The sequence below is a fragment of the Phacochoerus africanus genome, chromosome 2 (assembly GCF_016906955.1).
Source record: "Phacochoerus africanus isolate WHEZ1 chromosome 2, ROS_Pafr_v1, whole genome shotgun sequence".
NCBI lineage: Eukaryota > Metazoa > Chordata > Mammalia > Artiodactyla > Suidae > Phacochoerus > Phacochoerus africanus.
Genome location: NC_062545.1, coordinates 269527151 through 269550552, shown reverse-complemented (window position 1 = coordinate 269550552; position 23402 = coordinate 269527151). Strand labels below are relative to the sequence as shown.

Below are 23402 nucleotides of genomic sequence, written 5' to 3'. Positions count from 1 at the left end.
ATCTCAAAACAGTTTTTATGAGGCCTTTGGCCTGTCTCCAGTAGGTCCTCTAAAAACATTTGTTGAATGAATGAACTTAATTTTTAAATTGTTAAGGGCATTGGTTAATGAGGGCAAACTGACTGGTTACCAATCCTAACTCTTATCACTAACCAGTTCTATCACTTTAAACCAGTTAATCTCTTTTGATCTAAATTTTCTCATCTGGAAAATGGGAAATGCCAATTATTGAACTATATGGACCAATTCACACAGGAAACAGAATAATGCTTGGCACATAGTAAGCCTGAAGTAAATAGTAGCCTTTATCTTTTTTGCTACAGAATGTTATACAAGGTATTATCAAGATGTCTTTGCCTAACAAATACGTTTAAGTACAATCAGACCTCTTCCAGGCAGAGTGAAGGTGGTAAGGCATAAAGGATGAGCAAGGCCTTGCAAATCATAACCTGAGCCACAAAGGGAAACGATGGGCAGGGAAGGGGAACACAAGGGGTGACAAGTTAGAAAAATGACACATCCCCGGATGGCATTAGTAAGCTTTTCAGGAGAGAACTGCCACCGTGGGAGGGGATTCAGGGCTGGGAGTTAATTACTTTGCCCAGGCCCTTCCTGAGACTTACAAAGGGGCAAGGCAATGTACAGAGGCCTGGAAAAGACAAAGAGGCCTTGGGGCTTGGACATTCTACTGCCGGTTGTGGCTATGAAAGGGCAGAGAAATTTGTCCTGAGGCGATTCAAAGCCTCTACACTGACACTTTCCTGCCTGGAATGGGATGGAGGCCAGGAGGAGGAAGAGCCGCATCCCTCGGGACAGACGGAGGAAGGGCAAGCCACCGGGCAAGAAAGGGGCAAAAGGCTTAAGTCCCACCGCCTCGGGGGAAATCAAGCATGCTGGACCGGCCGCGGCCCCTCAAGGCCCAGCGTAGAGGAGGGACTTCACCGGTTACCGGCGGAAACAGCCTCGGGGTGAGAGGTCGCGTCACGGACAGGCAGTCGCAAAACCAATGGGACCGGAGCACCGAGCGGATGTTGCCTCCCATTGGTGTTTGTTGGGCGCGCCCAGCAGCCAATGAGTCCCCCCGGGGGGGCGTAGCGGTGACGTTAATTGCGGAGGAGGCCGCTTCGAATCCGCGGCGGCCAGCTTGTTGGCCTGGACCAATCAGTGGCCTCCAACGAGCAGGGCCCTAGCCAATCAGCGGCCTCCACGACGGGGCTGGGGGGAGGGTATATAAGCGGAGCAGGCGACGGTGCGGTCGACGCTGGCCAAGACATCACAGACGCATCGACTTGGGTTTTCGTGTCTGTGTGTGTGTGTGAGAGGTGAGTGCCGCGGCCTGCCTTTCCAGACCTGCCAATTGCCTTGTCCCCCTCTCCTCCTGATTTCGGGCCCTGTTGTCCTCAGCTCGGTAACGTTGGTGCGCTCCCGTGGTGCGGCTTGTGATCGGTTTGTTTGCGAAGCCCTGCCTGCTGACTGACTGACTGGCCGACGGCGCCCGCAAGATGAAGCTGTCCCTGGTGGCTGCAGTGCTGCTGCTGCTCGGCGCGGCGCGGCCGGAGGAGGAGGACAAGAAGGAGGATGTGGGCACGGTGGTCGGCATCGACCTGGGCACCACCTACTCGTGGTAAGTGGGGTTGGTGGAAAGGGGAGAACGGGGCGTGGTTTCCTGAGCGTCGTGGTGCTGATTGCTGCCTCGGTTTTTCCGCCAGCGTTGGGGTGTTCAAGAATGGCCGTGTGGAGATCATCGCCAACGATCAGGGCAACCGCATCACGCCGTCTTATGTGGCCTTCACTCCTGAAGGGGAGCGTCTGATCGGCGATGCAGCCAAGAACCAGCTCACCTCTAATCCTGAGAACACGGTCTTCGACGCCAAGCGGCTCATCGGGCGGACATGGAATGACCCGTCTGTGCAGCAAGACATCAAGTTCCTGCCTTTCAAGGTTCGACTGGGTTTTCTCATCTAGATAGAAAGTGGGTGGTGGTGGGAGTATTTAAGAAGTTCCTGAAAAACGGTACAGAGACTATTAAAAAGGGTACAGACAATGTGTATAATAGAAAGTTCTGTTTGATAGTTTTAATGTGTTACAGAACTTAAGACAATAAGGTTGGCAAAAAAATGTCATGTAACTGTTTGTCCATAGATAGTGGGGGAATTAAGAGACTTGTTAAAACCGAAGAGGCTTGAAATTGTAAGGCACCCATACTCCTGAAATATTCGGTTCTAGGGGACCAAAGTCAACCAAACTATGGGAGGAAGTGGGTCTCAGGCAATCCTCTTTTTAGTTGGTAATGGCATTGCTCCTAGTTCTGAAAATAATAATTATTCTTTAAAATAGGTGGTTGAGAAGAAAACTAAACCATACATTCAAGTTGATATTGGAGGTGGGCAAACAAAGACATTTGCACCAGAAGAAATTTCTGCCATGGTTCTCACTAAAATGAAGGAAACTGCTGAGGCTTATTTGGGAAAGAAGGTCAGTATTTCTAGAACAATGTTGAGTTTTACTATTACTATTCTTGATTTGTATTGTTGTGTAGATGCCTTTATCATTTAAAAAATCTGAATGACATCCATGTATATCAATTTTGATTACTTGCATGCTTTACTATTGGCTAAACAAAAAGGGACTTTTCTTGTGTTATCACTTAATCCTTACATGGGTATAAAATTAAATATACCAGTCTCTTCACCTTTCTAAAAGCACTCAGAGGGCCTTTTGATAATGACCCACTGAGCCGTCAAGAAAGGGCAGAGTGAAAACACCACTTTTGGGTGAAGCGGCAGCATGTTGTGTTGTTTTGTTTCAATCAGTGGTGTGACAAGAGGAAAAAAAAAAGATATATATATATATCAGTCTTCAATATGAACTTGTTTAGAAACTAAAGTGGTGGTTTGACTAACTTAAGGGTTAAACCGTGTGATAAGTCCATTTAATTACCTTTTGTTATCCTTTTAGGTTACTCATGCAGTTGTTACTGTACCAGCCTATTTCAATGATGCCCAACGCCAGGCAACCAAGGACGCTGGAACTATTGCTGGGTTGAATGTCATGAGGATCATCAATGAGCCGTAAGTGTTAATTCAAAAGTATGGTATATTTACCAAATAGGAAAATGTCAACATAACTAAGCTTCCTTTTTTTTCCCTCATTCTCCTAACAGTACAGCAGCTGCTATTGCTTATGGCCTGGATAAGAGGGAAGGGGAGAAGAACATCCTGGTGTTTGATCTGGGTGGTGGAACCTTTGATGTGTCCCTTCTCACCATTGATAACGGTGTCTTTGAAGTCGTGGCCACTAACGGAGATACTCACCTGGGTGGAGAAGACTTTGACCAGCGTGTCATGGAACACTTCATCAAGCTCTACAAGAAGAAGACTGGCAAAGATGTTCGGAAAGACAACAGAGCTGTGCAGAAACTCCGGCGTGAGGTAGAAAAGGCCAAACGGGCCCTGTCTTCTCAGCATCAAGCAAGAATTGAAATTGAGTCCTTCTATGAAGGAGAAGACTTCTCTGAGACCCTGACTCGGGCCAAATTTGAAGAGCTAAACATGGTATATTTTGTTTGCTTTTTTTTGCTTTGCTAATGAGACCTAGTTAAGACTTTCTGAGGTCGGGACAATGCATGTAGGTATTTTGATTATACCTGAGTATGACAGACATCATCACCGTAATTGTCTCTTGTTCTAGGACCTTTTCCGTTCTACCATGAAACCTGTCCAGAAAGTGCTGGAAGATTCTGATTTAAAGAAGTCTGATATTGATGAAATTGTTCTTGTTGGTGGCTCTACTCGCATCCCAAAGATTCAACAACTGGTTAAAGAGTTCTTCAATGGCAAGGAGCCATCCCGTGGCATAAACCCAGATGAGGCTGTAGCTTACGGTGCTGCTGTTCAGGCTGGTGTACTCTCTGGTGATCAAGATACAGGTAAGTCAGTGTCACAGCATCCTCTGTGTTTCAGTAGCTTGATTGGAAGAATATAATTAGATTTTGCTTTAGAAATAATAGAGTATGAGCAGCAAGGTCACACAGTTAGTAAAGGATACAGTGAGGACAAGACCTGGCACGGTCTCAAGATTGTTAGCAGCTATATTCATAGCTTCTAAAATGACTTTGCATGGAACCTGTCCAAATGGCAAGGCGAAGATGAAGTTGTACTGCTTACGAGGGGACTGCTATTACTTCTATGACTCCTGAATTAGAACTTAACCTTGATTAACCTTCCTTTGCAGGTGATCTGGTCCTGCTTGATGTATGTCCCCTTACACTTGGTATTGAAACCGTGGGAGGTGTCATGACCAAACTGATTCCAAGGAACACTGTGGTGCCCACTAAGAAATCTCAGATCTTTTCTACAGCCTCTGATAATCAGCCAACTGTTACCATCAAGGTCTATGAAGGTAATTGCTTAAGTTTGTTATTACCATGGTGTTTTTGAAGAGCTTCGCTTTTTTTTTTTTTTGTCTTGTCTTTGTATCTTTTGAGGGCTGCACCTGCGGCATGTGGAGGTTCCCAGGCAAGGGATCTAATTAGAGCTGTAGCCACTGGCCTACACCAGAGGCACAGCATTGTCAGATCCGAGCCACATCTGCGACCTACACCACACCTTATGGCAACGCCGGATCCTTAGCCTAGTGAGCGAGGCCAGAGATCAAACCTGTAACCTCATGGTTCCTAGTTGGATGTGTTAACCACTGAGCCATGATGGGAACTCTTGAAGAGCTTGACTTTTTAACAAATATATATATTCTATTGAAATGACTAGGGAAATAAGTAACCTGCTATTTTCCTGTGGAGTGGGGGAGCTAAGTTTAGTAGAGTTTAGCAGAAGCAGTACTAAAATCTGTTTATTAGCTATCCTGCACCTTTTCCTATTAAAACTTCTGAGCTGGCTGCAAAAATACAAGAACAAGAAAAGGGTTCATGCTGCTATAAAGTAGATGAAATTCAATTCAAGAGTTACTGGTAACTTGGAGTTCTCTTGTGGCACAGTGGGTTAAGGATCCAGCACTGTCACTGCAGCAGCTTGATCCCCAAACCAGGAACTTCTACATGTAGCTGAACAGCCCAAAAAAAAAAAAAAAATTTGTTCTACACGCCCTAAGAGACTGAAGCATAGGGATCCAGGTGTCCTAATGTTTGTTGGCAACAACTAATAAGTTTTTTTGTGTGTGTCTCCTAGGTGAGCGACCCCTGACAAAAGATAATCACCTTCTGGGAACTTTTGATTTGACTGGAATTCCTCCCGCTCCTCGTGGAGTCCCGCAGATTGAAGTCACCTTTGAAATAGATGTGAATGGCATTCTTCGAGTGACTGCTGAAGACAAAGGTACAGGCAACAAAAATAAGATCACAATTACCAATGACCAAAATCGCCTGACACCTGAAGAAATTGAAAGGATGGTTAATGATGCTGAGAAGTTTGCTGAGGAGGACAAAAAGCTCAAGGAGCGCATTGACACCAGAAATGAATTGGAAAGCTATGCCTACTCTCTGAAAAATCAGATTGGAGATAAAGAAAAGCTGGGAGGTAAACTTTCCTCTGAAGACAAGGAGACCATGGAAAAAGCTGTAGAAGAAAAGATTGAGTGGCTGGAAAGTCACCAAGATGCTGACATTGAAGATTTCAAAGCTAAAAAGAAGGAGCTAGAAGAAATTGTTCAGCCAATTATCAGCAAACTCTATGGAAGCGCAGGCCCTCCCCCAACTGGTGATGAGGAATCAGCAGACAAAGATGAGTTGTAGACACTGCTCTGCTAGTGTTGTAATATTGTAAATACTGGACTCAGGAACTTTCGTTAGGAGAAAATTGAGAGAACTTAAGTCTCGAATGTAATTGGAATCTTCACCTCAGAGTGGAGTTGAAAATGCTATAGCCTAAGTGGCTGTTTACTGCTTTTCATTAGCAGTTGCTCACATGTCTTGGGGAGGGGGGGGAGAAGGAATTGGCTATCATCAAAAGTGGGTAAAAAAGCTGGGTTAGGGCGTGTATTCACCATAAAAACGTTCTATTTAACAATTGGGTCATGTGCATCTGGTGTAGGAACTTTTTCTACCATAAGTGACACCAATAAATGTTTGTTATTTACACTGGTCTGATTTTTGTGATGAATTTCTAATTGAGTCAGTCATTTAAGTTTAGGGTTTTGAGGTAAGGAAACTCAGTCATTTCAGGAAACCTTCCTAATCTAAGAAAAGGGGTGGGAGTTTCATCCATATATATATATATATATATATATTTTTTTTTTTTTTTGCTTTTTTTGGGCCACACCTGCAGCATATGGAAGTTCCCAGGCTAGGGGTCCAATCAGAGCTGCAGCTGGTGGCCTATGCCACAGACACAGTAATGCCAGATCTGAGCGAGTCTGTGACCTACACCAAAGCTCACAGCAACACTGGATTCTTAACCCACTGAGCAAGGCCAGGAATCGAACCTGCAATCTCATGGTTCCTAGTCGGATTTGTTTCTGCTGAGCCATAGCAGGAACTCCAATATATTTCTGAAACTTTCTGGTGGCTTTTATATTACTGATGATGGTTTCTAGGTCATTTTCAGCCAAGTTTGTATGCTAACATATGAAATCCTGTTCAGCGCAAGGATAGATATTTTATGGGTGGGCAACCAGCTGAAAGGTTAATTTGCTGAACTGGGACCTAAACAGCATGATTATTTTGCTCTGAGGCCCAGACCTCTGCTGCATTGCCCAAAGCATTTGGACAGAGGGTCTTCAGGGTAAGTTCCATACAAAACTTGGCTACAAAGGACCTAACAATTCATATTGTTCACTCCCTGATTTTTCTACAGGCTTGATAATACCTAGCAGTTATGATTCTGCAACATTTTTGAGGTTAGTATTCTCAACAACCAATCACTCATCACTTGGGTTGTATTGCTGCTGAAAACCCTTTATATAAGAGGTTTTTGCTCTGGGCTATCCAGTTCATCTCCTCACTTACCAAAGCAGCTAAGAGCAAGAGGAATATATAGGGCAGAAAATATTTGGGAAGTGTGAAAAAACTAAGGTTTCATTTAGCTCTTCTGAAAGTAATTGACACTTAAAAGTAATAAAAATGTGGGTTTTATTAGTCAACTACAGTCACAATACAATCATTATAGATTTCCCCTTCTGTATTCATCCCACCAAACACAAAACAGAGCAATGTGTCCGACTGCCTTTCTTGTGAGTCATCGCCTTGGGTTACTCCTTTCTCAGTGGAATTCCCTTTCTCAGCATCACAGTTTAGCACAGCAGAATTTGAATTTTTCTCGGAAGTACACCTCTCTGCCCATGGAATGATGCACATGGCATGGTCCAATCGTCCAGGGGGTAGAAAACTATCAAATTTAAGCAAGGTCCAATGCTGCTTTTCTATTTGGGGGAAAAAGAAAACAAAAATCTTAAATTTCTAGGGAGTTCCCATTGTGGATAAGCAGAAATAAATCTAACTAGTATCCATGAGGATGCAGGTTTGATCCCTGGCCTTGCTCAGTGGTTAAGGATCTGGTGTTGCTGTGAGCTGTGGTGTAGGTGGCGGATACAGCTGGGATCTGTCATTGCTGTGGCTGTGGCATAGGCCAGCAGCTACAGCTCGGATTCGACCCCTAGTCTGGGAACTTCTATGTGCTGCAGGGTGTGGCCTTAAAAAAAATGAAAAAAAGAAATTTCTAGAAATGGTCAGAGATGTGCTGTATCACCCAAGCCCTAACAGAAACAGAAAATAGAAGGAAAAAAACACGAATGACACCAACTGCTTTGTTGATGTCATTCCCTTAAAGTTTGGTGTCACGCCTTTGGATTTAGGTATGGAGGAACCAAATTGAAAAACCAAAGCATTGTGAGACTTTTTTTTGTCCATTAAAAAAGAATTTTTTAAAAATTATAGTTGATTTACATTATTCCATCAATTTCTGCTGTACAGCAAAGTGACCCAGTCACACACCTATACAGTGTCACATTACCTTTCAGCATGTTCCGTCACAAGTGGTTGGACATAGTTTCCTGTGCTATACAGTGGGAGACTTTTCAAAGAATGATTACATTGAAGTTCCCATCGTGGCTCAGTGGTTAAAATGAATCTGACTATGAACCATGAGGTTGCAGGTTCAATCCCTGGCCTTGCTCAGTGGGTTAAGGATCCAGTGTTGCCGTGAACTGTGGTGCAGGTTGCAGGCGCGGCTCGGATCCCGTGTTGCTGTGGCTCTGGTGTAGGCCTGTGGCTACAGCTTGGATTAGACCCCTAGCCTGGGAACCTCCATGTGCCACGGGAGTGGCCCCAGAAATGGCAAAAAGACAAAAAAAAAAAAAAAAGAATGATTACATTTGTTTAAAGACCCACAGTGAACCCCTGCTCACCTGTATGATATCGGTACATTGTGTCGAGTGCTCCAGTGGGGGTCATCCCTCCAAAGATATACACGTGTTTCCCCACGGTCACAGCTGAGTGGGCAGCACAGCCTGTGGGAGCTGCCCCTGTGGGACTTAGCTTCTGCCATTTCATGTCATCTGCCAAAAGAAAGTGTTGTCACAACATGGCTTAGAACGGGGTTTCACACTTAACCTGTCAGACTCCTGCAATTCGCAAACCAATCACTGAACCTCACTCACCAAGAGGTCTGAGAGCTAATATAAAAGGTTTAGTGTGCACAAAAGTTACTTGGGGGAGCTTGAAATTCTGTTTGGGCAACCCAGAGGAGGGACGGGCTCAGTAATCCTTAGTATCCCAGGTGATTCTGATGTATGTGGTATTTGAGCACACTGAGGAATGTAATACAGTCTTTGGTAACTGTAGCCATTATTTCGGAGACCAGAAATCGTGAGGTTTTGTGTCTGTGTGTGTGTGGTGTGATGTGTTTGCAAGCATGCCTGTATGTGTATATACGTGCATGTTTTAAATACAATAGTTAGGGAGTTCCCGTTGTGGCTCAGCAGAAACGAATTTGACTAGCATCCATGAGGACGCAGGTTCGATCCCTGGCCTTGCTCAGTGGGTTAAGGATCTGGCATTGCCATGAGCTGTGTGGCATAGGTTGCAGATGTGGCTCGGATCCCGTGTTGCTCTGGCTGTGGTGTAGGCCAGCAGCTACAGCTCTGATTCAACCCCTAGCCTGGGAACCTCCATATGCCATGGGTGCGGCCCTAAAAAGACAATAAATAAACAAATAAATACTAATAGTTAGAAAGCAACATTGTGAGTACTGACCACTTTAAATATCTTTTTTTTGGGGGGAGGGGTCTTTTTGTCTTTTAGGGCCGTACCTGTGGCATATGGAGTTCCCAGGCGAGGGGTCTAATCGGAACGATAGCCATTGGCATATGCCAGAGCCACAGCAACACAGGATCCAAGCTGCATCTGCGATCTACACCAAGGCTCACGCCAATGTCTGATCCTTAACCTATTGAGTGAGGCCAGGGATCAAACCCACGTCCTCATGGATGCTAGTCAGATTCGCTAACCGCTGACCCACGACGGGAACTCCTACTTTAAATATCTTGATTAGTTCATTCTCATAACAGGTGTATGAAATTGCTATTCTGCCTACCTTCTTTCTTCTTACAGATGAAGAGACAGGATTAGAGAGGGAAAGAGACTTGTCAGAGACCCCACAGCTAGCAGGTGGCAAAGCTAAAATTGTACTCAGGTCTGACTCCAAAAGCTGTGTTCTCTATGCTATAATGTACTGCCTCCACATCTACTTCCAACCTATTTTTTCAGGGATATTTAGGACTCTTCAGACATTTATTTATTTATTGCCATGCTTGTGGCATGTGGAAGTTCCTGAACCTGAGTTGCAGCAGTGACAAGGAGCCACGGCAGTGACAATAGTTAATCCTTAACCATTAGGCCACAACGGGACTCCCAGACAAGCATTTAAATATCACTGGATTTTAGGTTCAGAGAACTACCCAGGTAGGAAGGGAGGAAAAATAGCCAGGAACTAGTTCCTTATGCCAGACCAAAGGACTTTCTTTAAAATAAGCGTTAAGGGAGTTCCCGTCGTGGCGCAGTGGTTAACGAATCCGACTAGGAACCATGAGGTTGCGGGTTCGGTCCCTGCCCTTGCTCAGTGGGTTAACGATCTGGTGTTGCTGTGAGCTGTGGTGTAGGTTGCAGACGTGGCACGGATCCTGCGTTGCTGTGGCTCTGGCGTAGGCCAGTGGCTACAGCTCCGATTCGACCCCTAGCCTGGGAACCTCCATATGCCGCGGGAGCGGCCCAAAGAAATAGCAAAAAAAATAAGCCTTAAGGAGTTCCCCTTGTGGCTCAGTGGCTAACGAATCCGACTAGGAACCATGAGGTTGCAGGTTCGATTCCCTGGCCTTGCTCAGTGGGTTAAGGATCCCGTGTTGCCGTGAACTGTGGTGTAGGTTGCAGACGCGGCTCGGATCCCACGTTGCTGTGGCTCTGGTGTAGACCCCTAGCCTGGGAACCTCCGTATGCTGCGGGTGCGGCCCTAGAAAAGGCAAAAAGACAAAATAAAATAAAATAAAATAAAATAAGCATTAAAACCCCGTTTGGCTGCCTGCAAGGAGTGCCTTTGTGAAGATATTTTTCATCTGTCAGTACAAGATAGGGGTCCTGCATCTCACAGTTGGAAGAGAGAATCAACCCATCCAACCAAATATCCTAGCCAATGTAGGAATCCCAGCCCGTGTCGTCTGGCCTCAGATGTCACCAAAGCAGAGAACCCATTGTTTGGTGAGGTAGCCTGATACACTCCGTAGCAGTTCTCATGCCTTCTGATCACAGTTCTAATGCTTTTATCTGGAGCCACGCAGAATACGTTCCCTCCTTCCTCTGTCCACTCTTTTTTGTGCCCTGCTTTGCTTCTTCGTGGTCTGTTCTTTCACCTACTTGTTATTATTATTATTATTATTATTATTATTTTGGGCTTTTATCTTTTTTTTAGGGCCATACCCACAGCATATGGAGGTTCCCAGGTAAGGAATCCAATCAGAGCTATAGCTGCAGGCCTACACCACAGCCACAGCACACGCAGGATCCCAGCCACATCTGCAACCTACACCAAAGCCAGGACAACACCGACTCCTTAACCCACTGAGAAAGGCCAGGGATTGAACCTTCATCCTCATGGCGGTTAGTCGGGTTCATTAACCACTGAGCCACGATGGGGACTCCCTTCTGTCCACTCTTAACAGATAGGCACTTGTCACCTGCTGCCTGCCAGACACTGTGCTCAGTGCTAGGAATACGCTGGGGAAAAGTGACAAAATGCCTGCCCTAAGGGAGCTCATAGTTTGCAAGAATGACCCAGAAAGAGTCCAGGCTCTCCACAGCACATTAGCCCTTCAAACACTTAAAAACAATTCTCATGTTCTTAGGAGACACAAAGCATGATGAATTTTAATGAGAGAGTGGGGTTGTTGGAAGGATAAGAAATAATTAATGGTTAGGTACATGGCAAATGTTCAGGATTGCTCAGGACACACTTGTTTTTATCGTTCTTTTTTTTTTTTTTTAGGACCTCATGCAGGGCATATGGAGGTTCCCAGGCTAGGGGTCTAATTGGAGCTACAGCTGCCGGCCTACACCACAGCCACAGCAGCTCGGGATCCAAGCTGCATCTTCGACCTATACCACAGCTCACGGCAATGCCAGATCCTTAACCTGCTGAGCGAGGCCAGGGATCGAACCCGCAACCTCATGGTTCCTAGTCGGATTCATTTCCACTGCACCACAATGGGAACTCCGCTATTATTATTATTATTATTATTATTATTATTATTATTCAGGCCACATTTGACAGAATCTAGTGAAGACTGTGCTGGCTGGTCAAGTGCACCCACACCTAAGGGCAAGGCTATAGTCAATCAAAGCATATTTTAATTTTAAGCAGACAAGCCCCCACGCCCTCTGCCCTACTTACTGATATCAATGCAATGGAGATCATCATAGAACTTGTCCCCTGCCAAGCCTCCATGGATGAAGAGCTTTGTCCCTGCTGCCACCATCACATGACCATGCCGGGGGGATGGAGGTTCTCCAAGTGTCTCTGGTTGTGACCAGGTCAGGGTGTCTAGAAAAATAAATTCAGTGACATCAGATGACAAAGCTATGAAGCAAGAACATGAGGAATATAGCCAAGCCACACCTCCTAGCAAGCAGAGAGGCCAGGCACAGGGTGATCTGGGGGTCATTCATTGCAACTTGCCAACTCAACCCAGACCTTCCTCCCTCTACAGCCTTTACAGCCTCTGCTGATCCACTTCCAGGGCTGGAGAATTCACTACTTAATATGCCTGCCCCTTCTACTGGGCATTAAGGAACCACTCTTTGCTTTGAATTAAGAATGGCCCAGAGTTACAAAGAATGAGTCTGCTTTTTCTGGGACAGGCTTTCAGTCTTCTCTTTTTCAAGACAATATCCTTTATTGATTTGCTGGAAGTGGGGGAAGAAAAAAAGACTACTTTCAAAGTTAGCAGGGCTTTCTGAAGTGGTTGTAGAGGGGTTAGAACATGGGATTTGGAGTTAAAACCGGGTTATTTCACTGAATATGTGGCCTTGCACCAGTTAATTCTCTAAGCTTCAGTTTCTGCAGCTGCAAAATGGGGGTAAAGACGATCCCTGATAATACCTACCTCTTGGGGTTGAAGTGTGGATTAAATGAGATAATGTACAGAAATCACAGGCACAAAGAAAGTACTCGATACCCGAGAGTTAGTACTAGCATGGTTATGATTCTGACAGTGCAGATGTGTTCTATCCGTTGACAAACCTTCATAGCTTCAAAATCGTACATATACAGAGTTCAGGAAAATCAATCATTTCAACTTATCAGGAAAGTTTCAAAGGAGTGCTACAAAAATTAGCTGAGACAAAGGCATGCCAACAATTTATTGCTGAATTAACATTTGTGGCATGCCAAAAGGTTGTTTGAGGAGCCCCCATTTTTCCAAGGAATACATTTGAGGGAGTTCCCATCATGGCTCAGCGGTTAGCCACAGCATTTTTGTGGCTGTAGTGTAGGCCAGCAGCTACAGCTGCGATTAGATCCCAAGCCTGGGAACCTTCACATGCTGTGGGTGTGGCCCTAAAATACAAAAAAAAAAAAAAAAAAGGGAACACATTTGAAATAATCTGAAAAGGTCTAAGCATAAATAATGTTTCTCCTAGCATTGTTTGTAAGAGTAGAATTGGAAATAGCCTAAGTCCATCAACAGGTGAATGGATTAACTTTAATACATGCATTAAAAACATTGAAAGATTTGTGATTACAGGGGAAATGCTTAAGTGAAAAGTACTGGATACAAATACTACATTTAGAATTATCTCTCTTTTTAAACATACATAGGAGTTCCTGCTGAGACACAATGGTATTGGTGGCGTCTCTGGAGCACTAAGACACAGATTCAATCCTTGGTCCAGCTCAGTGGGTGATGGGTCTGCAGCACTGGTCTCAGCTGTGGCTTGTATCTGATCCCTGGCCTGGGAACTCCATATGCCACAGGGCAGCCAAAAAAAAAAAAGTAATACAGAAAGTAAATGTCAGGAGTTCCCGTCGTGGCTCGGTGGTGAATGAATCTGACTAGGAACTATGAGGTTGCAGGTTCGATCCCTGGCCTTGCTCAGTGGGTTAAGGATCCGGTGTTGCAATGAGCTGTAGGTTGTCATTTTCTAACCTCTGATTCCCACAGCAGGCAAGCTGCAGGCCAGGTGGCCCCAACCAGGTAAGTGTCAACCCCAGGATGCCCCCCAGTTCATACTTGCATCAAACACGTGCAGCTTCACATCCTGCACAGGCTGGGCACCTCTCTCTCCGCCCCCAAAAACATACAGCTGGTTTCCAATCGCTGCTGATGACGTATGGAATGTTCTTGGTGATGGGGGTGGGCTGGTCACCTCTGGCATGGTCCAAGTCCTGGTTTCTGGTCCAGAGAGAAGGCAGGCATCAAAAACACCCAGTCTGGGAGTTCCCATCATGGCTGACTAGTGTCCATGAGGATGCAGGTTCGATCCCTGGCCTTGCTCGGTGGGTTAAGGATCTGGCATTGCTGTGGCTGTGGTGTAGGCTACAGCAGCTACAGCTCCAAATCAACCCCTACCCTAGGAACCTCCATATGCCTTGGGTATGGCCCTAAAAAAAGGACAAAAATACATAAATAAATAAAATAAAACACCCAGGCTGAGGGGCCTCTGACATTGACTCTGGGACTGGGCAGGTCACCTTTCAAACCCCAATCCCCCAGGGGAATAGTGTTGGCCTAGGCAGGGATCTCATGCCACCAACTTCAAGGAGGGGTAGGGGACAATACTCAGAATTTGCCCAGAGACCCAAATTCCCAAGATTGAAAAGCCACAAGTACAATTAAGAATGAGGTCAATTTGGAGTTCCTGTTGTGGCTCAGTGGGTTAAGAACCCCACTAGTATGTATGAGGATGCAGGTTTGATCCCTGGCCTTGCTCAGTGGTCTTGCTCAGATCCAGCATTGCCATGAGCTGTGGTGTAGGTCACAGATGCAGCTTGGATCTGGAATTGTTGTGGCTGTGGTGTAGGCCAGCAGCTGGAGCTCTGATTTGACACCTAACCCCAGAACTTCCATGGGCCACATGTGTGGCCTTAAAGAGGAAAACAGAAAAAGAAAAAAGAAAAAAGAAAAGAATGAGGTCAATTTGGTTTTGGAGGCCTTCAAACATCCTCTCTGAATCCTATTCCACTTTGCTGTCTACCCTGCCCTGTGCCCATTCAGAGGTGCCCAATATCTGCTAAAATTTACTCCCACTGGATGTGAGAAACCAAATATGCCAAGTTGCTCAGGATATGTGGACATTAGAGAGTAGAAAATATTATTACAGTCTCAGTAGTGGTAGTAACTGTTCCTACGAAACAGCAAGTGCTAAATAAATAGTAGTTTCCCCATTTTGCAGAAAAGGAATTGGAGCAGAGATAAAGTCATTCATTTAAGCTCACATGGCTAGTAAATGGCTGAGTTGGAATCCAAATTCTGTTTCATTAACACCAAGGTCTCTGCATTTTCCATTCTTCTGAGTTGAGAATAAAATGTCACCACCTGGGTAGGTGTATAGAAGCTTCTTTCTTTTCAGAATGAAGCATGAATTTTATAGAAATACATGAGCCCATCGTGGCTCAGTGGTAAGAAGCTTCTTTCTTTTCAGAATGAAGCATGAATTCTATAGAAATACTGAGCACATCGTGGCTCAGGGGTAACGAATCTGACTAGCATCTGTGAGGACACAGGTTGGACCCCTGGCCTCGCTCAGTGGGTTAAGGATCCAGCATTGCTGTGAGCTGCGGTGTAGGTCGCAGATGGGATTCAGACCTGGCATGGCTGTGGCTGTGGTGTCGGCCATTGGCTACAGCTCCTACTGACCCCTAACCTGGGAACCTCCATATGCTGCAGGTGTGGCCCTAAAAAGAGAAAGGAAGGAAGGAAGGAAGGAAGAAAAAGAAAGGAAGAAAGGAAGAAAGGAAGAAAAAGAAAGAAAGGAAGAAAGAAAGACAGACACGAAGTAACTGAGCCCCTTCCCTCTGCAGAACCACTGCCCTGAGCACTGTGCCACCCCCACTATCTCACTCAACCCTGGGAGGCGGGTGAGAAGTATCTCCACTTCGAGATGAGGGAACAGAAGCTTAGAAAGTTTAAGTCCCTCCCCTACCAGGTCACAGTGTTGGTGAATAGTAGAGCAGGGCTTTGAACACATCTGTCAAAACTCTCATATTCTCCACTACAACACATCACATCAGGAACAACTTTTGTGTGTGTGTGTGTGTTTAGGGCTTCATCTGTGGCACATGGAGGTTCCCAGGCTAGGGGTTGAATCAGAGCTACAGCCTCCGGACTACACCACAGCCTCAGCAACGCAGGATCCTAGCCAGTTCTGCGACCTACACCATAGCTTACAGCAACACCGGATCCTTAACCCTCTGAGCAAGGCCAGGGATCAAACCCGAGTCCTCATGGATACTACTCACGTTCGTTAACTCCAACAACTCTTTTTTGTTTCTTACCTCCCCCCCGCTCCCCGCCCTTCCCTCCCTCCGTTCTTTCCTTCTTTCCTCTCTCTCTCTCCTTTCTCACCACATCTGCAGCATGTGGAAGTTCCAGGCCAAGGATCAAAACCTCACAACATTAGCGACCTGAGCCCCTGCAGTGACAATGCTGGATCCTTAACCCGCTGAGCTACACAGGAACTCCAAGGCATTATTTTTGACCGGGAAATTCTGTGCCACTTGCAAAGGTCTTCAACATACAAAGTGGTGCATGAAGCATTTGTAATATGAATCCAAAGACCAAACAAGTCTCAGCCTCCATCCAAAGCTTAATGTAATTGTCTCTATAGCTACACATCTTGGAGAGCTTTTGGATCTTAGGGGGAGTTAGAAGGTACACAATTCCCAGGATTGGAACATCCTGCGATTAGCACAAATAGTCAGAGAGGAGTCCTAAGCTAGCTGAGGGACTTGCCCTAGAAACAAAAGTAACTAATGATTCACTTACATCTTTCATATTTCTTGTGCACTGTGTCAAATTATACTTTCTAGGAGGGAAAAAGGATCTGGTGGAAAACCAATTCGTTTGACAGAACCTTTCCAAATTCTCACTGTATTTTATTTAAACAGAATCCATCACTGAAAATCAAAAGGCCATGGTTCCAGCACTGATTTCCATCTGTCAAACCACAGCTACACCAACCATAATAGCAATTACTGAGCATTAATTATGTGCCAGGTTTGAGTTAATTTAAATTCTTGCCAAACTTAACAAGGTAGGAAGTATCACCATCCCAAAGTGAAAGAGAACACCAGATGTTGAGCAAAGAAATCTATTTTTTTGTTGTTGCTGTTGTTTTGTCTTTTCAGGGCTGCACCCTCAGCATATGGAGGTTCCCAGGCTAGGGGTTTAATCAGATCTGTAGCCGCCGGCCTATGCCACAGCAACACCAGATCCGAGCCATGTCTGCGACCTACACTACCCCTCAAGGCAACGCCAGATCCTTAACCCACTGAGCAAGGCCAGGGATCGAACACACAACCTCATGGTTCCTAGTCAAGTTCATTTCCGCTGTGCCATGACAGGAACTCCAAGAAATCTACTGTTGATGGAGGGAATTGGGCTAGGTAAAAAGTTGACTGTTAGGTAAAAAATGTCCAGGTTACAATTAATTAACAAAATGCATATTTAAATAATTAGATTTAAGGGTTTTTTTTGCCTATCAAATTAGCAGTGCTTAAAAATTCACTCGGTCAAGAGTGAATCAAGTCACTTACGATGGAGCATGATAATGTGAGAAAAAAGAGTGTATATATGTATATGTGTTTGGGTCACCTTGCCGTACAGTGTACAATTGACAGAACACTGTAAACCAGCTATAGTGAAAAAAAAAACATTAAAAAATAAAAAAAAGAGTGAAACAAGACCTATTAAACACAGATGGGAGTTCCGGGTGTCACTGGGTGGTTAACAAATCCGATTAGGAAGCATAAGATTGTGGGTTCAATCCCTGGCCTCGCTTAGTGGGTTGAGGATCTGGCGTTGCCATGAGCTGTGGTGTAGGTTGCAGATGCAGCTTGGATCCCGCGTTGCTGTGGCTCTGGCGTAGGCCGGCGGCTACAGCTCAGATTAGACCCCTAGCCTGGGAACCTCCATGTGTCTCGGGTGCAGCCCTAGAGAAGACAAAACAAAACAAAAAAGAATAAAAACACAGAGGGGATAAGTTGCAAAAATTCTTTCTAGAGAGTAATTTGGCAGCATGTACTAAAAGCCTTAAAGTTCATTGCTCCATCTAGTTCTTTTATTTCTGGGGATGAATTCTAAAGCAATTTGAAATATAGTCAATGACATCTAAACAAAGATGTTCAGTGCTTTGCTGTCTGTGATAAAAGTCTGAAGACAAGAGTTTGTGCCAGTGGCACAGTGGGTTAAGAATCCAATTGCAGCTGCTCAGGTTGCTAGGAGGCGTGGGTTTGATCCATGGCCCAGCACAGTGGGTTTAAGGACCCAGCATTGTTGCAGCTGCAGCTTAGGTTGCAGCTGCAGCTCGGATTCAGTCCCTGGCCTGGGAATTTTCATATGCCTTGGGTTGCAGGCTTAAAAAAAAAAAGAAAACAACCTAAATGTTTTTTGTTTGTTTCAACCATACCCACGGCATGTGGAAGTTGTGGGGCCAGGGACCAAACTCTCGCTATAGCAGAAACCAGAGTGGTGATAACAGTGGATCCTCAACCCATTGAGCCACCAGAGAACTCCAAAAACAATCTAAATGTTAAAAAAAAAAAAAAAAAAAGGGAATTATGGTAGTCACAAAATTGAGTATTAGAGTTCCCTTATGGTGCAGTGAATTAAGGATCCCGTGCTGTCAATGCACTGGCTCAGGTCACTGTGATGCAGGTTCAATCCCTGGCCCTGAAACTTCTACATGCCTCAGGTGTGGCCAAAAAAAAAAAGTATTATGCAGCCATTAAAAATGATTTCAGGGAGTTCCTGTTGTGGTACAGTGGAAACAAATCTGACTAGTGTCCATGAAGTTGTGGGTTCAATCCTTGGCCTCACTCAGTGGGTTAAGGACACGGTGTGGGAGTTCCCGTTGTGGCACAGTGGTTAACGAATCCGACTAGGAACCATGAGGTTGCGGGTTCGGTCCCTGCCCTTGCTCAGTGGGTTAACGATCTGGCGTTGCCATGAGCTGTGGTGTAGGTTGCAGATGTGGCTCGGATCCCGAGTTGCTGTGGCTCTGGCGTAGGCCGGTGGCTATAGCTCCGATTCGACCCCTAGCCTGGGAACCTCCATATGCCGTGGGAGCGGCCCAAGAAATAACAACAACAACAAAAAAAAAGGACCCGGTGTTACCCTGAGCTGTGGTCTAGGTCGCAGATGTGGCTCAGATCTGGCACTGCTGCCCCTGTGGCTTAGGCCAGCAGCTGTAGCTCTGATTTGACCCCTATCCTGGGAACTTCCATATTCAGCAGGTATGGCCCTAAAAAGCCAAGAAAAAAAAATTCAGGGGGTTCCCGCTGTGGTACAAAGGGATCATTGGCACCTTGGGACCACTGGGATGGAGGTTCAATCCCCAGCCCAAGACAATGGGTTAAGGATCCAGAATTGCCACACTGTGGCTTGGGTCTCGACTTGGGCTCGGATCTAATCCCTCCCCTGGGAATTCCATATGCCTCAGGGTGGCCAAAAAGGAAAAAAAAAAAGATTCCAGAAACTCCCGTTGTGGCTCAGCAGGTTAAGAACCCAACTAGTATCCATGAGGATGCGGGTTCAATTCCTGGCCTCACTCAGTGGGTTAAGGATCCAGCATTGCTATAAGCTGTGGCATGGGTTGCAGATGTGGCTCAGATCCTGAGTTGCTGTGGCTGTGGCTAAGCTCAGCAGCTATAGCTCTGATTCGACCCCTAACCTGGGAACTTCCATATGCCGAAGGTGTGGCCCTGAAAAAAAAAAAAAATGCAGAGATGAAGTTCCTGTTGTGGCGCAGAGGAAACAAATCCAACTAGCATCCATGAGGAAGCTGGTTTGATCCCTAGCCTTGCTCAGTGGGTTTGGGATCCTGCGTTGCTGAGGCAGTGGTATAGGCCGGAGGCTGTAGCTCCGAATGGACCCCTAGCCTGGGAACCTCCATACGCCGCGGGAGCGGCCCAAGAAATAGCAACAACAACAACAACAAAAGACAAAAAAAAAAAAAAGCAAAAAAACAAAACAAAAAAAAAGCGGAAAAAAGACAGAAAGGAAGTATAGAGCAATGCTATTAATAGCCTTAATGAGATAGGATTGTGGATAGCTTTTGTCCACTTTACACTTTTCAAATATACATAATAGCTGCACCTGTGTGTTAAAATAAAATAACCTTTGGCAACTTACCAGGATTCAGAACTTGTAGGCAATTTCGATTTCCTGACTGGTCGGCACCTCCAAACACCCAGATGCTGTGAGGTGCGCAGGAGGGAATGAAGCTGGCGTGTTCGTACCGGGGCAAGAGGCCCTCCGAGGTGGTTAAATCCCACTGGTGTGTTCCTAGAAAACATTTCACCCCGTTCCTGGATTGGGACGTCCCAATGGCTTATAATGGGTGGCAACCTTGGGTGAGGGGAAAATGCTCAAAATGAGGAAAAAAGGCTCAAAAGCCTCAGTGAACAACCATCAGATCTCTTTAAAGGGAATGTGGGGGCCAACCTCCAAAAAGTCTTAGAGCAGACACTGCAGGGGCTGCCTGCCTAGTCCATAAACCCTCTTCTGTGGGGATGGTTCCCATTCTCCCAACCCCAGAGGTAGATCCCAGAAGACTTGGTTGTATTACACCTTGACCTTCCAGCCTTCGCTGAGAGGGTCAAAGGTAGACCCTGGGCCCCAAATGGGCCAATCAGATCCTCTCTCCCAAGAATTTGGAATTCAAGTAGGTTTCTGGATTTGGTGGCCATCTTCTACCATGTGTGGAGAAGCAGAGAAAGCCAAAGTATGGAAATGAAAAGAACGAAACATTTACATAAAGAAACAGATTCCTCCAGAGAAAATGAGGGAGGAAGTAGATGGGTTTTGACAGCTTTCTAATTCCTGCTTCCACTCTCTCCTGAGGCTAGGCCACATTTCCTACCATTGGATCCTCTCTCTCTCTCTCTCTTTTTTTTTTTTTTTGGCTGGTTTAAGAGAATTTCTATTACCTGTAAGTAAATGAAATCTAATACAATTTCACAGACTATTAATACCTAACTTATTACTAGTTATTTAATTGGTAAACCACTTACATAGGACCTTCACAGGCTTTATCTTGTTAGATCATGACAAGTGCCAAGAGAAGCAAGTTATTGTCCCTGTTTTATGGGACACTGAAGTTCTGATGGTTTAGGCTGTTTAGCCACAGTCATAAAGCTAGTAATAGGTCACAAAAAAGTTGTAACCAAACCAGACAATGAGTTTCTTGAGAGCTGAGATTCAATTTACCTTTGATTTCCTAGCCCAGAGTATAAAAATTCAAATGCCAGAGTTCCCGTCGTGGCTCAGTGGTTAACGAATCCGACCAGGAACGATGAGGTTGCTGGTTCGATCCCTGGCCTTGCTCAGTGGGTTAAGGATCCGGCGTTGCAATGAGCTGTGGTGTAGGTTGCAGATGCAGCTTGGATCTGGTGTTGCTGTGGCTGTGCTGTAGACTGGCAGCTACAGCTCCGATTGGACCCCTAGCCTGGGAACCTCCATGTGCCACGGGAGCAGCCCTAGAAAAGGCAAAAAGACAGGAAAAAAAAAAAAACGATTCAAATGCCTACAGAGGATTGGGGGACACTGGAGAATGCGAGTCCCACTAATAGGTGGTAGCTCAGTTGCAAATAATTGTCCCCATGTAGACATACAGGCCTACTGATGCCAGACCTTCCAAAATTATCAAGAGGTCAAAGCACTTCAGGTTTCACATGTAGACTCCTACACATTTGGTTAGTGAACAACTGAGATCAAAACAGTAACAGCAACATTACATGGACCTAATGAAACATGTAGCAAAACACCTGCTTCCTTCCACCATCCATTGTGTTGTACACAGTAGTCACTTGTTTGTTCACTCATTCATCCAAATGCTTATAAAGCACCTACTCTTGTGCCAGGTGCCGTGGTAATGGCTGCGGATACAATGAGAAGCAATATAACCATGTCATTATAACCATGTTCCCTGACGCCAAGGAGCTCATACTCTGGTGGGGAAGACAGACAAGAAACAATCATATGTGACTAAGGGCTGTGAAGAGGGGTAACAAGGGGGCATTCCCATCGTGGCTCAGTGGATCCGGTGTTGCCGTGAGCTGTGGTGTAGGTTGAAGACGCAGCTCAGATCCTGCGTTGCTGTGGCTGTGGCGAAGGCCAGCAGCTACATCTCTTGATTCTTTGACCCCTAGTCTGGGAACCTCCATATGCTGCAGGTGCAGCCCTAAAAAGCAAAAAAAAAAAAAAAAAGATGGGAAAGTACAGAATACTATGGAAATACAGGGGGTGGTTATGGCATTGCGATTTACATTAAGAAATATATATTTGGTCTTCATCTGGTCTAGGCACAGAGCTCTGAAAACCCTAGGGATGCCCTAACTGAAAAGACTGATACAGGTGTCTTTTGATACTGATAACAAACCCCGGTGGATCACACCTGAATTTATGTTAGTGAGGTGGCCTTTGGAAAGCCCCTAAGGATGTGGGCTGGTTGCAGGGGAACCAGCCCTGGGATTATGGAGTTGGAACTTTCTGCGCCAGACAATCCCAACTCTGGGGGAGGGCAGAGAGCGGGAGGGTGACCATCACCAGTGGCCATAACTGATTCAGTTGTGCCCATGCAAAGGAGCCTCCATAGCAAAGGAGGGGTTCAGAGAGCTTTCAGGAAGTGCTACAAGGATGGGACGCCTGGAGTTCCCCTGTGACTTGGCAGATTAAGAACTAGGGAGTTCCTGTTGTGGCACAGTGGAAATGAATCCGACTAGTATCCATGAGGATGCGGGTTTGATCCCTGGGTTCGATTAGTGGGTTGGGGATCTGGCGTTCCCATGAAATGTGGTGCAGGTCATAGATGAGGCTCAGATCCTGCATTGCTGTGGCTGTGGTGTAGGCTGGCAGCTGTAGCTCCAATTTGACCCGTGCCCCGGGGAACGTCCATAGGCTGCAGGTTGGGCCTTAAAAAAAGGGAGCGGGGGAGCACCTGGACGGGGCACAGAGGTGCCTCTTTCCCTTGCCCTGTGCATCTCTTCTATTTGGCTGTTCTCCTGAGCTCTGGTGAGCCACTCAAGCAGGTTAATGGACCTTGAGGAGGGTGTCATGGTAACACCCCCCCCCCATAGCTGGTGGGCAAGAAGCATAAGCGGACTTGCGATGGGCATCTGAGGGGGAGCAGCGATTGTCTCGCCTGAGCTCTTAACCTGTGGCACCTGATGCTGACTCCTGATAGGTCTTGTCAGAACCGAATTGTAGAACATGAGCTGGTGTGGCGGAGTCATTTGTTGTGGGGAAAAATCCCCACCCATGTGTCAGTCAGAAGGGAAGTACCGAAGACCAGCACTGAGAGGAGGCACAGAAGTAGAGAAGGAGGAGTTCCCAGTGTGGCGCAGCGGAAACGAATCCAACTAGGAACCATGAGGTTGCGGGTTCGATCCCTGGCCTCGCTCAGCAGGTTAAGGATCTGGCATTGGTGTAGTGGCTCAGATCCCTCATTGCTGTGGCTGTGGTATAGGCTGGCAGCTGTAGCTCCCATTTGACCCCCACCTGGGAACCTCCATATGCTGCAAGTGTGGCCCTAAAAAGACAAAAAAGAAAAAAAAAAAAAGAAGCAAAGAAGGAAAACAAGAGTTTCTCCTTCACAGTGGGAGTGCCTAAAACAGTCCCAATGTATCAGAGCAAGGTTCACTGATGCAAGTGACATTTACCCTAGGATGTGACAGATGAACAGTAGCCAG

General features: G+C 45.8%; 2 protein-coding genes and 1 non-coding gene across 6 annotated transcripts in view; 2 read left to right on the top strand and 1 right to left on the bottom strand.

Moving 5' to 3' along the window:
- The first annotated feature begins 1223 nt into the window (after positions 1–1223).
- HSPA5 (heat shock protein family A (Hsp70) member 5) lies at positions 1224–6089 on the top strand. The gene is made up of 9 exons (XM_047768391.1): positions 1224–1322; positions 1405–1624; positions 1710–1941; positions 2338–2475; positions 2959–3071; positions 3164–3554; positions 3691–3928; positions 4234–4401; positions 5184–6089. The coding sequence occupies exons 2-9, from the start codon at positions 1503–1505 to the stop codon at positions 5744–5746; spliced, it is 1965 nt and encodes a 654-aa protein (XP_047624347.1). The 5' UTR covers positions 1224–1322; positions 1405–1502; the 3' UTR covers positions 5747–6089.
- LOC125121760 (small nucleolar RNA SNORA21) lies at positions 2691–2826 on the top strand. The gene has a single exon (XR_007133624.1). It is a non-coding gene; the product is annotated as a small nucleolar RNA SNORA21 (small nucleolar RNA).
- Positions 6090–7064: 975 nt separating the features above from the next.
- RABEPK (Rab9 effector protein with kelch motifs) overlaps positions 7065–23402 on the bottom strand; it is a 30353-nt gene continuing 14015 nt past the window's right edge. For 3 of the 4 annotated variants that reach the window (XM_047768387.1, XM_047768388.1, XM_047768386.1), the window contains 5 exons: positions 19846–19998; positions 13726–13887; positions 11889–12038; positions 8356–8505; positions 7065–7371 (listed from right to left, as the gene is read on the bottom strand). In XM_047768387.1, the coding sequence (XP_047624343.1) occupies positions 7085–7371; positions 8356–8505; positions 11889–12038; positions 13726–13887; positions 19846–19998 (902 nt within the window). In that variant the 3' untranslated portion in view covers positions 7065–7084. The remainder of the gene's footprint in view (positions 7372–8355; positions 8506–11888; positions 12039–13725; positions 13888–19845; positions 19999–23402) is intronic. The other variant, XM_047768389.1, reaches the window with a different exon arrangement.

Bases quoted from the DNA above. Each gene is read 5' to 3' on its own strand.
- HSPA5 (XM_047768391.1), top strand. From the start codon at position 1,503: ATGAAGCTGTCCCTGGTGGCTGCAGTGCTGCTGCTGCTCGGCGCGGCG. The intron at 2,476-2,958 runs GTCAGTATTTCT...TTATCCTTTTAG, and splicing joins AGGCTTATTTGGGAAAGAAG to GTTACTCATGCAGTTGTTAC. The intron at 4,402-5,183 runs GTAATTGCTTAA...TGTGTCTCCTAG, and splicing joins TACCATCAAGGTCTATGAAG to GTGAGCGACCCCTGACAAAA.